Source organism: Geotrypetes seraphini, chromosome 5, assembly GCF_902459505.1.
Source record: "Geotrypetes seraphini chromosome 5, aGeoSer1.1, whole genome shotgun sequence".
NCBI classification, from domain to species: Eukaryota; Metazoa; Chordata; class Amphibia; order Gymnophiona; family Dermophiidae; genus Geotrypetes; species Geotrypetes seraphini.
This window is the reverse complement of record NC_047088.1, coordinates 234,230,698-234,244,707: the sequence shown is the minus strand read 5'-3', so window position 1 is coordinate 234,244,707 and position 14,010 is coordinate 234,230,698. Positions and strand designations below refer to the sequence as shown.

The 14,010-nt window shown below is 39.8% G+C and overlaps 1 protein-coding gene across 7 annotated transcripts in view; it reads left to right on the top strand.

The window, feature by feature from the left end:
- Nucleotides 1-14,010, top strand: part of THSD7B (thrombospondin type 1 domain containing 7B) — a 924,116-nt gene that overhangs the window by 639,724 nt on the left and 270,382 nt on the right. For all 7 annotated transcript variants that reach the window (XM_033944565.1, XM_033944564.1, XM_033944562.1 and 4 more), the window contains one exon: nt 11,891-12,069. In XM_033944565.1, the coding sequence (XP_033800456.1) occupies nt 11,891-12,069 (179 nt within the window). The remainder of the gene's footprint in view (nt 1-11,890; nt 12,070-14,010) is intronic.

The following is a 14,010-nucleotide window of genomic DNA, read 5'->3' as shown; positions in this document are numbered from 1 at the left end:
GCCCCTTCATGGATATACAGAAAAAATCATGCTAAATTGAAGCGGCTAACATTTATGCCTGCTTGGGAGTGGATGAAAATTTCATGCATATGGTACATATGAACACATTTGTAAAGTATGGCTGGTTGCACCATACTTAAACTCTGCTTCTGTACATACTTTTACTGGCAAAAAACAAAGGACTCCTAGAATTGGCTAAATCCCTTTGTGCCTGAGCCAGAAGTCTGTAACTGTACTAAATACAAGAACAGTAATGAAGTTAAGGTCAAAGATATCAGTATGAGCCCACCATGAATCATGGGAACCTTTTGGCTCAGGCTAAGTCTCACAGGTGACTAGCACCAGATGTACATCTAAATGAGAATTGCCTCATACATCATCAAATCTGTGACCATCTTCTATAAACAAAATCATTCGTTTCAAATGAAAAAATACAGGCTTATAGTTCAGGAACAAGGGGAATATAAGGACATAACAAACAAATACCCCATCACAGACTAAACCAACACAATAAATATGATAAGTTATGAAAACTAAGGAAAATATGTGAATAGTGGTCTGGGCAGATTTGCACATCTAGCACAATTTGCACAATATAATTCTTTTAATGGATTCTCATATTTATTTAGATTAACTTTTAGATGTTATACATTGACTTATTAATTTAAATGTTTTAGTATTTATTAAATTTGAGGCTTAGAATTATGCATGTGTAAATCTTCAACCACTATTCACATATTTTCCTTAGTTTTCATAACTTATCATATTTATTGTGTTGGTTTAGTCTGTGATGGGGTATTTGTTTGTTATGTCCTTATATTCCCCTTGTTCCTGAACTATAAGCCTGTATTTTTTCATTTGAAACGAATGATTTTGTTTATAGAAGATGGTCACAGATTTGATGATGTATGAGGCAATTCTCATTTAGACGTACGTCTGGTGCTAGTCAAAAGCTTCCCATGATTCATGGTGGGCTCATACTGATATCTTTGACCTTAACTTCATTACTGTTCTTGTATTTAGTACAGTTACAGACTTCTGGCTCAGGCATAAAGGGATTTAGCCAATTCTAGGAGTAATTTGATAATAGTTTTTATTGGCTATATACCTTATAGGGTTTTCTTTTTTGCTATATTAAAAAACAAAGGAGACAGACACCTCTGCACAGATGAAATGCAATCGACAAGAGCAGAAAGGGCCAGGTCTTCAAACTTTAATAGCAACCAGAAGTACAATTCAAATTAATGAGTCAATCAATCAGTCATAAAAACATCTGGCAAGTCATAGGACAGGACACGCAACATGTTTCGGCTAAAACGCCTGCATCTGGAGTACTAGAACATTAAAAAAAAAAACCACACATAAAAATTGCACAAGTTACATGAAGAAAAACCAATACATATAATTAGAATACCATAAAAAACAATAAATGAACTAAAAAATATGTTTTAATATATAATAATCTCCTTAAATTTCACCTACCATGCAGATCCTGATAAAAACAAACCAATTAACTAAACACACATTAAAAACATTACATGTCTTGAATAATTAACAAGTGCAAACAGCATAGATGAATTATTTATGCAACAAGCATTACATATCTGGAATGGTTAACAAATGCAAACCGCATAGATAATTCTTCATGCATGTACAACCATAGAAGAAAGCGAAAATACAAAAAAACAGCACATATGTCAGTACAGAAGAGGGTGAAATCACAATTAAAACCCCTTTGCAATAGCATGTGCTACCAAAGACTAGATTGTATAATATAACATGTGCAATTTTAATAGTTTTTTTTTTTTTTAATGTTCTAGGACTCCTGATACAGGCATTTTAGCTGAAATACGTTGCGTGTCGAGCCCTATGACGTCAGATGTTTTTATGACTGATTGTTTGACTCATTAATTTGAATTGTACTTCTGGTTGCTATTAAAGTTTGAAGACCTGACCCTTTCTGCTCGTCTATTAAAGTACTTTTACACACATACCCTGAAATTCTATAAATGGCGCCTAGAGCTGGGTGGGCAAACTATAGATTAGGGTCAGTGATGCACATAATATAATTAACTAATTGATGCTAAGTTGGAGATAAGTACCAACAGTTGGCCATAACAAGCATGCAAATCCAAAGGGCGCATGGCCAGGGAAGGGGCATGGGTGGGTCAGAGGTATTCCCAGCATTTAGGTGTGATATTATAGAATTATATCAGATATGCGCTCAGTTAACATTAGGCAACAGCGTGTAAGGGTTAGTGCTCATGTGCAAGTTTAGATGCAAGATGCACACTAACCCCCAGATTCTCTAACCATCACCCATGTCAACGGCTGCCTTAAGAGCAGCCGGCAATCACATGACAGCGCTGGTTAGAGAATTGCACCCGATTCATGCAAAGATAGGTGGTTGATATGTAGGCTGGAAAATCCTGCCATCAGCTGATCGCAGCAGGGGAATTCCCCCTGATCAGCTCAGCCGGATGCAAGAGGCAGAAGACCCCTTCCACAAGGAACAAACTCAACCATAAGCAATGCCTCCGCTGGGTCAGACCTGAGGTCCATCGTGCCCAGCAGTCCGCTCACGCGGCAGCCCAACAGGTCCAGGACCTGTGCAGTAATCCTCTATCTATACCCCTCTATCCCCTTTTCCAGCAGGAAATTGTCCAATCCTTTCTTGAACCCCAGTACCGTACTCTGCCCTATTACGCCCTCTGGAAGCGCATTCCAGGTGTCCACCACACGTTGGGTAAAGAAGAACATCCTAGCATTCGTTTTGAATCTGTCCCTTTCAACTTTTCCGAATGCCTCGAAAGTTTGAAGAATCTGTCCCTCTCTACTCTCTCTATGCCCTTCATGATCTTGTAAGTTTCTATCATATCCCTTCTAAGTCTTCTCTTCTCCAGGGAAAAGAGTCCCAGTTTCTCCAATCTCTCAGTGTATGAAAGGTTTTCCATGCCTTTTATCAGACGTGTCGCTCTCCTCTGAACCCTCTCGAGTATCGCCATATCCTTCTTAAGGTAAGGCAACCAATATTGGACGCAGTACTCCAGATGCGGATGCACCATCGCCCGTTACAACGGCAGGACAACTTATTTCGTTCTGGTTATAATACCCTTCTTGATTATACCTAGCATTCTATTCACTTTCTTAGCGGCTACTGTGCCATCAGCTTCATTGTCATGTCCACCATTACCTCCAAGTCCCTTTCATGGGTACTGTCATTCAACATCCCTCCCATCGTATAGTTGTACCTCGGGTTTCTGCTTCCCACATGTAATACTTTACATTTCTCAATGTTGAACTTCATCTGCCATCTCATCGCCCATTCCCCTAGTTTGTTCAAGTCCCTTTGCAATTCTTCGCAGTCCTCTGTAGTCCGAGCTCCACTAAATAGTTTGGTGTCGTCCGCAAATTTTATTATCTCACACTTCGTCCCTGTTTCTAGATCATTTATGAATATAATAAATAACAGCGGCCCGAGCACCGGGCCCTGTGGGACACCACTCGTGACCCTCCTCCAGTCTGAGTAGTGGCCCTTCACTCCTATCCTGTTTCCTACCCGCCAACCAGTTTCTGATCCATCTATGTACGTCTCCTTCCACCCCATGGTTCTTCAGTTTCCGGAGTAGACGTTCATGGGGCACCTTGTCAAAGGCTAGATTGGCTCTACAAATAAGCGTCCACAAACAGCTTGGTTTTTAACAGTATCTTAAAACTAAAGTGGTCAGCACATAATCTTAGGTGTTCCAACAACTTGTTCCAGAGAGACACTCCAGGAGTTGAGAACATTCTTGACCTTTTTCTGTTTTTGCTATGCCACCTTCTGATCTGCCACCTTCTGATCTCAAAGCTCTGTTTGGTCTATAGACCTCCCAGAGAAACTGAAACCAGTAAGGGGCCCATTGATATGAAATCTGGTATACCAAAGATACCACTTTGTAATGAACTTGTTCAATAGGTAGCCAGTAAAGTCGGTTCAAAATAGGGGTAATGTGTGCTGTCCTAATAACAGTCCACAAAGCCACTGGAACAGGGGCAATAGACCAGGCTTCCATAAAGAAATGAGAAACGTCCACAAAGCACACCAGGTGGGGCCAGTTACTGGACACAGAAGTAAAAAGTTTGAATGCTTTATTTCAAATTTCGAACTACACCAATTAAACACTGGAGCCTAGACCCAATATGGGCCATGTTTCGGCAAATTTAGCCTTCTTTAGGGGTCCTAAGAAGGTACAGTAATGCAATGCACAAAAGAAGAAGAAAGAAAAGTAAAAATATATGAAAATATTAATAATATCATTAGTCATATGAATATGAAAAATAATATAAATATAATATGGACATAAAAATATGATAACACATTCAAATAATACTAAATAAAATGCATAAAAATATGAAATATAGTATAATATGCACCTTACATAAAAATATGTAATCAAATATAATATACAAATAAAAACTTAAATACTTTGCAATTATATTGATTAAAATGTGAAATCTAAGAAGATGTGAGCATTAATTATAAATGGAGTTAGAATACAATTACCAACCTAGAACCAAAGTGGTGAAAAGGGAGGGGGGAAGGAGAAGGGGGAGGGGAAAGGGGAAAAAGAAAGGAGGGGAGGGGAAAAAAGAGAAGGAAAAAAGGCAAAAAAGGAAGAAAAAAGGGAGGAGGAAAAGGGGAAATGGAAAAGAGAGGGGAGCGTGGAGGAAAGGAGGAAAAGAAAAAGGGGAGGGACAGCTGACACGGATGGGGGAGGGAGAGGAGGAGGGGAAAAGAAAGAAAAAAGGAACCAGGATAGTATTTTTGCAAGCGCTGCTGTAGTCTTTTTATATATTATGCACTCTCTTTAGGTTTTTTGTTTAGACTTTTCTTTCCCCTATTTTCCCCCTATCCATCCCCTTTTTTCACCCCTTCCCCCTTCCTTTCCTTCCCCCCCCCCCCGTTCCCCCTTTTTTTCCCCTTCCTGTTCCTCCTGGTTTCTTTTTTCTTTCTTTTCCCCTCCTCCTCTCCCTCCCCCCTCTGCATCACCCATCCCTCCCCTTTTTCTTTTCCCCCTTTCTCCCACACACCCCTCTCTTTTCCACTTCCCCTTTTTCCCCTCTCTTTTTTTTCCTTTTTTATATCTCTTTTCTTCTTTCCCTCCCCCTCCTTTCTCCCCCCATCTTGTGGTTATATAGAGGGCAGCAGAATTTACATTTTTGAAAATAGCCACATTTTCAGATGTTTTCAAAATAATTGGAAAGATCCCAAATTACGCAACTGGTCAGGAAAGTTATTCCAAAGCTCAGTAATTTTAAAGTAGAGAGATTTCCCTAATTTTCCAATATAGATAACACCTTTTCTTGGTTAGACTTAGATAGACCGAATTACAATAATCTAACCTCGAAAGAATGATTGATTGTACGAGGACAGCAAAATGTTGTTGGTGTAAGCAAGATCTCACTTTCCTCAGCATATGGAGACTAAAGAAGCAATTTTTCACTAGAGTATTAAGATGGTCATTGAATGAAAGTGTTGAGTCTATAATGACACCCAAAACTTTACTTGAGAATTCAATCTGTAGTGAAGATCCAGATGGCAATGAAATGGACGAAGGTAGTTAATCTAGTTTAGGGCCAAGCCACAGTAGTTTGGTTTTGGACTCATTCAGCTTCATTTGCACAGTAAGGGCCCAAGATTGAAGTTTCATTATGCATGCTATTATATTTTCAGCGAGGTTTGTGCATAACCCTTCTGAATGACATTCATGATCTGTTGTCCTATAGTCAAAGCTGAATCTAAACAGATCCCCAAGATGACCATCTCTTTTTTTTTCACCTCAATCTGCGTCCCCAATACATTTAACCATAGTAGTCTCGATATATTCTCCCACTATCATTAGATCAGTTTTATTAACATTCATTTTTAACCCATGCTTTGACATCCATCCGATCCGATAAAATTTGTCTTTATCAATCTGGGTGAGTAATGGGATTTCTGTATTAGTAATTTCTTTCAGCATGATTAGAAACATGAAATTCAGTATGGTCACTGGGATCTTAGAGGGTTTCATGTCTTGTTTTTGATAATGTCCTTGGATTGTGGTAAACACCATAGGGAAGCTTTCATGGCTCCCAGCGGCAAAAACTGTTAGAAGTCTGCTTAAAGAAACAAAGTAATCTGCTAATAAAGACACACCTGAGGTTTTTTGGTTCATTAGCAGGTACATCTGTTCTGAAAGGTGTTGATTTTCAAAGATTGAAAATCAGCAACCTGGAATTTGTACAGAATTTTATTTAATACCACTTAGAGAAGAAAAGACCTTGAGATAATCAGCTCTGGCACATTTCAGCCCTTTGAACTTCAATCTGTTTTTGTCTCCAGATGCTTGTATTACCAGTTAGCAAAATGTAATGTGCAGGAATTTTGAATGACACCTTCACTTTGTTTTATTAAACATACATTTTCTGTGTTTAATACTTTGCTGCCTCTGTTTTTCTAGTAATGCAGTTTAATTTTTCAAAAGGTGCATTTATAGTATATCTTGGTGAACAATTTTTAGAACTGATGCCTTGCTTGCAAGCTTGCACATATCTGTACTTTATTTCTTTAGACTTGTATGGCGGTTTTTAGATGGACACGTCCTGTAGAGCAGTGTCTCCCAAACTTTTTTTTAGCTCCTTCAAACTAAACAGAGCAAATGTTCTTCATTTGCGGTGCACTGTCGGCTCATGATCCTGTCCACACAGGCCTTTGTTTTATACCATTTTTATTGCGGTTTTATCTCAAACCTTATCAACCATGGACCACTGAAGAAGGCATGTTCTCCAAAACACAGACCGTGTCAGGTCCCTTGGTTTGTAAAAAAAGGTGATATCAGTAACTGCATTAAATATTTGGTACAATAAACATAGCCTGCATCTGGTACATATTAGTCTGCAGTTTTCTTTTGAATATTCCTCTGCCACACCAAATATAAAGTTGTCCTTATTCCCATTGTACCTTTCCCTCTCTTTTGCAAAGCCTGATAGTGTTGGCCGATGTGGTAAATGCTATGGGGCTCATAATCGAAAGAGAAAAACGTCCAAAAACCGGCCTATCAGCACTTGGTTGACCATTGTCAAAATATGTCCAAGTGCCGATAATAAAAACGGATTTTGGACGTATTTTTAAACTACCTAGGCCTTCATAGTGCTGCTGAACGACCAAAGCTAAATGGGGCATTTCAGGAGGAGTGTCAAGGGCGGTAGTTGGGCGGGACGTGGACTGGCTTAGACTTAGTCGTACAGCATGTATAACCGAAAGTTATACAGCACAGGATCGACAGATCAAGGGATAGGGTCACTAGGACTTGAATGAGCGGGTCAGTAGAGTGACAGTATAATTACAATTATACTTAAGGGGTCAGAAGACTTAAGGGGGTGGGTAAATAGTGTGGGCAGACTTGATGGGCTATATGGCCCTTATCTGCCTCTATGTTTCTATGTTTCTAACTTGGACGTTGTGACTTAGACCATGTAAAACACGGTCTAAGTCACAAAAACCCACCTAAAGTCACCAGATAAGTACTGTAAACACAAAACAGACCCCCCAGTGATCACCGACCCCCCCCCAAGCCCATAAAAATCGTAATCACACCTTTAAAATTCAGCCTCCAGACTATCATCACCTGGCAGCCTGGCATAGGAAAGCCTAGTCGTCCAGCACAGAGGCGGCTTAAGTCATCTTGGACCCATGGAGAGGAGGACCCATGCCCATAAGCCCCTGTAATCACTGCATTGATACTTAAATATGTGCACTCCCCTATACACCCTCAAAGCCCTTTTTTTAACTGGCATATAAGTGGCTCCTGCAGCCATAAGGGCTATTAGGGTGGTAGATAAGTGGGTCTAGGGGATTTTGGAGGTGGTTTGGGGAGGCTCACCATGACCTATAAGGGAGCTGTAGTGAGGAGAAGACATGGCAACCTTTTTGTGAAGTTCACAGCAGTGCCCTGTAAGGTACCCCACTATTTAGGTGCCATGTCTGGATGTTCAGTCCATCACTTTGCAGACCCCTCCCACGTCCAACAGGGCTTGTTCTAGGTGTTTTTAACTTGGACGAAAAGTTGGTATAAAGATGGACAATTTAGCAACTTGGACGATCAAATCGGCCGGATGTATAATTAGACTATTTTCAAAAGAAAAAAAGATTTTGGACATATTTTTCGAAAATGTGTCCTAGGCTGTTTTTTACTTTGGACGACTTGCGACTTAGATGAAAACAGACTTAGACGTTCCTTTCGATTATGCCCCTCCACGTTTACAACTATTTATCATTTCTATAGCGCTTAAAAGATTGCATGCTTGTGCAGCTTTGTAAAAGAGGCCCTTAATATGACAGAAATAAATTAAAATCTGAATTGAGAGGTTCTCTCTGTTTCCCCAAATTGTTTTGAGTACCATAATATTAACAGAAGGTTTCAGAATATTAGAAGGGAATTTCCAAGGGTATTTCTTTAAAACTTTGTTGTCGAGGAAAGCTTTTTACAAATCAGGTCTAACATCCTCATTTATCTTATCTAGATCACAGTTCTTCAACCGCCGGTCCTCAAAAAAATATTGCCGGTCCGCAAAGGATTCGGTCCCCGCCGCAACGAAAGGCCGGCGTCAGCTGACTTGCAACTTCCTGTTGCAGTCGCTGTGCCGGGACTCCTGCCTTCCACCGCGTATGCCTCCTGCCTTGTCTCCGCACCTCCAGACCAGCAGCGGCAGTTCTATGTGCTTTTAACTTTGGCACAGAGCTGCCCCTAAGCAGTAGTTTAGCGCGGTTTCATGAGGCAGCCTCGGGGCCTTTGCTAGGCCAGCCCACATCACATCATCGAAGCGGGCCAGCCTAGCAAAGGCCCCGTGGCTGCCTCATGAAACCGCGCTAAACTATTGCTTAGGGGCAGCTCTGTGCCGAAGTTAAAAGTGCACAGAGCTGCCGCTGTTGGTCTGGACTCTTGGGCCGCTGAAAGAGGGCAAAGAGCAGCTGTCCTGGAGATTTCCCTTCCTCTCGACTTTGCAAGTCCCTTGTTTTTTTTCCTTTAAACGGCATCGTGCCCCAGCATAGACATCAATCAAGTAAGTTCCACTGTTCCTTACAAGCGGTTCTGCTCGGCCAAAGCTTCCCCTCTGACATGAGCCACCCTCAGGGGAAAGAAAGTGACCCGCAAAGGTGAGAGGAAGGGGGGCAGATGATGGAAGTTGGGGGGGGGGGGGAGAGAGAGAGAGAGGGGGCAGAATGGAATGGAGGAGATGAGAGAGAGAAGGGGACAGATGATGGAAGGGAGAGAGAGAAGAAGGCAGATGGATGTCAGTTGAGAGGGGAGTTGAGAGTTGAGATGCTGAATGGAAGTGGGGAAAGAACACATACTTGATGGAAGGAGGAGATAAATAAAGGGGGAAGAAAATAGTAAGATAATGGAGGGGTGAGGGAAAGGTGATAAGCTGTGGGTAGACACAGTGCAAAGAGGGAAACGGGACTAAATAGTAAGAAAGAATTTAATTTAGATGGAGGCAGAAAATAGAGAAGGAAGACCAGAGAAGAAAAGGGAAGAGAGAGCAGAGAATGATATCAGATCTGAGTGGAGGAAATGAGAAGAGAGAGATGCTAAAAACCACAGGGGGGAGGGAAGGACAGAGATGCCAGACCATGAGGGGAACAGAAAGAAGATGATGGATGCCAGACCAAATTGGGGGGGGGGGAGGAGGAGAGATGGCAGGGAAAGACAGACAGTGAATGGAAGGGGCAGATGCTGGCCTGAAGAGACAGAGAAGGTTATCATGCTGCTGTACCGGGCCATGGTACACCCTCACCTGGAGTACTGTGTCCAGCACTGGTCACCGTACATGAAGAAGGACACGGTACTACTCGAAAGGGTCCAGAGAAGAGCGACTAAAATGGTTAAGGGGCTGGAGGAGTTGCCGTACAGCGAAAGATTAGAGAAACTGGGCCTCTTCTCCCTTGAGCAGAGGAGATTGAGAGGGGACATGATAGAAACATTCAAGGTACTGAAGGGAATAGAATTAGTAGCTAAGGTCAGGTTGTTCACCCTCTGCAAGGCAGGGAGAACAAGAGGGCACTATCTAAAGTTGAAAGGGGATAGATTCCGTACAAACATAAGGAAGTTCTGTGGTAGAAAGCTGGAATGCTCTTCCAGAGGTTGTTATAGGAGAAAACACCCTCCAAGGATTCAAGACAAAGTTAGACAAGTTCCTGCTGAACAAGAACGTGCGCTGGTAGGGCTAGTCTCAGTTAGGGTGCTGGTCTTAGACCAGAAGGCCGCCGCGTGAATGGACTGCTGATCATGATGGACCTCTGGTCTGACCCAGCAGTGGCAATTCTTATGTTCTTATGTTCTTAGGGCAGACACTGGCTGGAAGAGAGTGAAAAGGCAATGAAAGCAGAAACCAGAGACGACAAAAGGTAGAAAAAAAATAATTTTATTTCTATCTTGTGATTCAAATATATCAGATTTGAAATATGTATCTTGTGAGACATAACTGGGGAGTGCAAAGCCCAGGCAGTGCTTCTTTAGCTTCCAGCTGGCTTAGGGCTCTCTCTGACCAGGGGGCAGTTGCCCTAGTTCCACTCCCCTAACACCATTCCTGTCATGTGTGACTGTGGTATTCTGTTACATGATATTTGTGTAGCATTCTGTAATAATTTGGCTTATTCAGTTTTCTTGATAGTAGAGGGGATATATGTGAAGGGTAGGGGAGACAGGGGTTTTGTTGATCTTTGCCCTGTATTATTTGTATTTATAAAATGACAATTGTATAGAATATTGTTTCTTTTTATACTTTAATAAAATATGTTCAATATAAAATCATAACTATTTGAGGCTTGTGCGGATGGGATCAGATGGTTTGTGGGACCGAGCTCGCGGGGACGGGGCGGCGATGGTTTTTAAAAAAAAATTTCAGTCTTAGTAGTTTGCCGGTCCACAAAATAATTATTTTATTTCTGCCGGTCCATAGGTGTAAAAAGGTTGTAGAACACTGATCTAGATGGAGATGCATTACAATATTGTATATCTTGAACTTCTAATGGAATTCTTCTAAAGAAGATCTGTATTATAGATGGTAGAAGGTTTTCTTGAAATATCCCATATACAGAATTTTTCTGGGACATAAAGATGATGACCATTATCATATTTAAACATGGTAATAACAACTGATGCTAATGAAATACAAAGGAGGCAGAGCATAAACAGTACAAATCAAATCAAGAACATTATACATGTCAAGAACATTGCAAAAACCCAACTACACATCCCCACTATTCAGCATTCTGTAATAATTCATTTATGTGTGTAAGTGGCCCTTTTACTAAGGTGTTCTAACAGATTTATCATACACTAACAAATTAGTATGAGTTAAGTGCCATGCAACACATAGGTATACAATGGGCTATGTGGCATTTAACACACTCTAATCATTAATGCATGGTAAATCCATTGGTGCACCTTAGTAAAAAAAAAAAAAGCCTCTTACTATTCCAGTGACTAGAATACCATCATTTATGTGCTTCCTGGTGTCTAAACGTAGACGGCTCCTTATAAAATTATCCATTTGTAAATGTGTTTGTGTGTGTTTTCTTACTGTGCTAATAACCAATGAGCTATTATGAATAATTTTGCATATTATTAGCATAGATTTTATATTAAAACTATCTCAAATTAATATTTAACTTGTTAAGCTTACAACATATTTATGAACTTTAATGCATTAATCCCTATGTGAAAATAAACTTAGCAGCTTTATCCTAATAGTCCTTCAAGTGAAGAAGCAAGTGATCCGTCTTCAAACTTATGGAAGCTTTCTGGTTGCTGATGTGTTTTAAATCATTCTTATTGATTTATTTTCTATCATTTTATTATAGGTTACGTTGAAAAATCATGTGTCGTTCCATGCCCATTTGACTGCAAATTAAGTGGCTGGTCCAGCTGGTCCCCTTGCAGCTCATCTTGTGGAACAGGAGTGAAAATTAGATCCAAATGGTTGAAAGAAAAGCCATACAATGGAGGACGTCCTTGTCCAAAGTTGGATCTCAAGAATCAGGTGAGGTGTACCAAGTAGCCAACAAAATTCTAAAAAGAGTTTTTCTTCCAATATCAGTATATGGCAGTCTGACATTTCTAGTACACAAAATGCTAGTAATCGTTGATCTCATTTTTTGCTGCTTTAAAGAATTCCATAGAGCTAGTTTCATTTTACTTTTATATAAATTGCATCATTAAGGGAAGAATTCATCAAGCAGCGTTAGGGCCTTTGCATGGGTATTAGGGCCTTAACACATATTAAAGAATAGAAAATAGGCTTCTTAGCATTTAGCATGCATCAATTTTCTTAATACGTATTAAAGCCCTAATGCCCACATAAAGGCCCTAACACTGCTTGATAAATTACCCTCCCCCATTATGATTATACCAATTTTCAAAATAGTATGTTTTTACATGCATAAGTTACATGCGAAAGATACTATTTTACAATTCTATTAGATCAGAATAAGGAGTATCAAGCAAAATAATCTAATTTACCAAGGACACAAAATTATGCAGAGATTCTAAAACATAAGTATACTGTGAGGAATTTCTGAAGGAAATCTCAAATGTTAGATGAAATTTAACATTCATAAGTGCAAAGTAATGCGCATATAAAACTATAGGTATATAATAATTGTTGGAAGTCATCTCTCAAGAAGAGATTTTGGAGTCATGGATAATACATTTAAATCCTCTGCTAGGTGAGTGGGGCAGTCCAACAAATAAACAGAGTATTAGGGATTATTCAGAAAGAAATGGAGAAGAAAACAGACCGTGATAATGCTTCTTTATCAATCCACATGTTGCCTGCATTTTGAGTCTTGTTTGCAGTATTGAGTACTAGTCCCTCCATCTCAAAACAAGATGTGAAAATCCATTTTAGTTAGAAGATGGAAATTATGATTGATAGGTCCAGATCAAGATGTATACAGTTCCAATAGTATTTTTGAGAAGATCCGCCTACATAGAGCGTTTTCTAAAATATCTCCAGGAGTATGTGTATATTTACCTAAGTGTGTAGTAGGGGTAGCCATTTTACAAAGATATAAATTGAAAAACTGCACAGAGGAAAAGTGGCAGCATACCCCCCCCCCCCAAGACTTCAGGAAGGATCCAATACATACCCTGCCGCATTATGAAAGCTTGATGGTATCTATAAAAATTTGGAAAATTTACCCCACCCACCATAATTGGTTTTTGCAAAGATACTAAGGCAATTCTTGTAGTTTTACCCAGCCAAATAAATTTAATGAGAATTCCATTCAATTTTTTTTAATAAAAGGACCCTTGAAAATAAACCACCAACATACTCATTTGGTAACAAACTAAAGGTAAAATCATTTTAATGGTTTGCACTCTCCCCGACAAAGAAAGATATAATGGGTTCCAATGCTCACACATTTCTTTGACTTTCAGCAATAAAGATTTTTCCTTTACTGTCATTGTGTCTTCCAATGTTCTTTGGATCATAACACCTAAATATTTTATTCCCTCTTTCTTCCAAATGAAAGGGAATGGATCAAATAAGCCTTTTACACAATGCACATTTAACAGAAAAACCTCTGATATGTTGTAATGTATTTTGTAATCTGAAAATTTGCCAAATTGATCAATCAGTTCCAGTAAATGCGGTGTATTCAGGACTCTTCAAATGAATCAAGATATCATCTGCATAAGCAGAGATCTTATATTCCCGACCTGCATAAGGAATCTCCTGTATCTCCTTTGCCTGCTGTATAGCCAACAACAAGGGTTTCAGAACAATATTGAAAAGCAAAGGAGATAAGGAACATCCTTGTATAACTCCTCTCCCCAGATAAAAACGTTCAGAAAATGTATTATTAATATATAATCTGGCAGTAGGGGAACTATACAAGGTTTGAATAAACCCAGATCCTAAACCAAACCAATCCAATGCTTGATACATGAAAGTCCATTCTAAACGATCAAAGGCCTT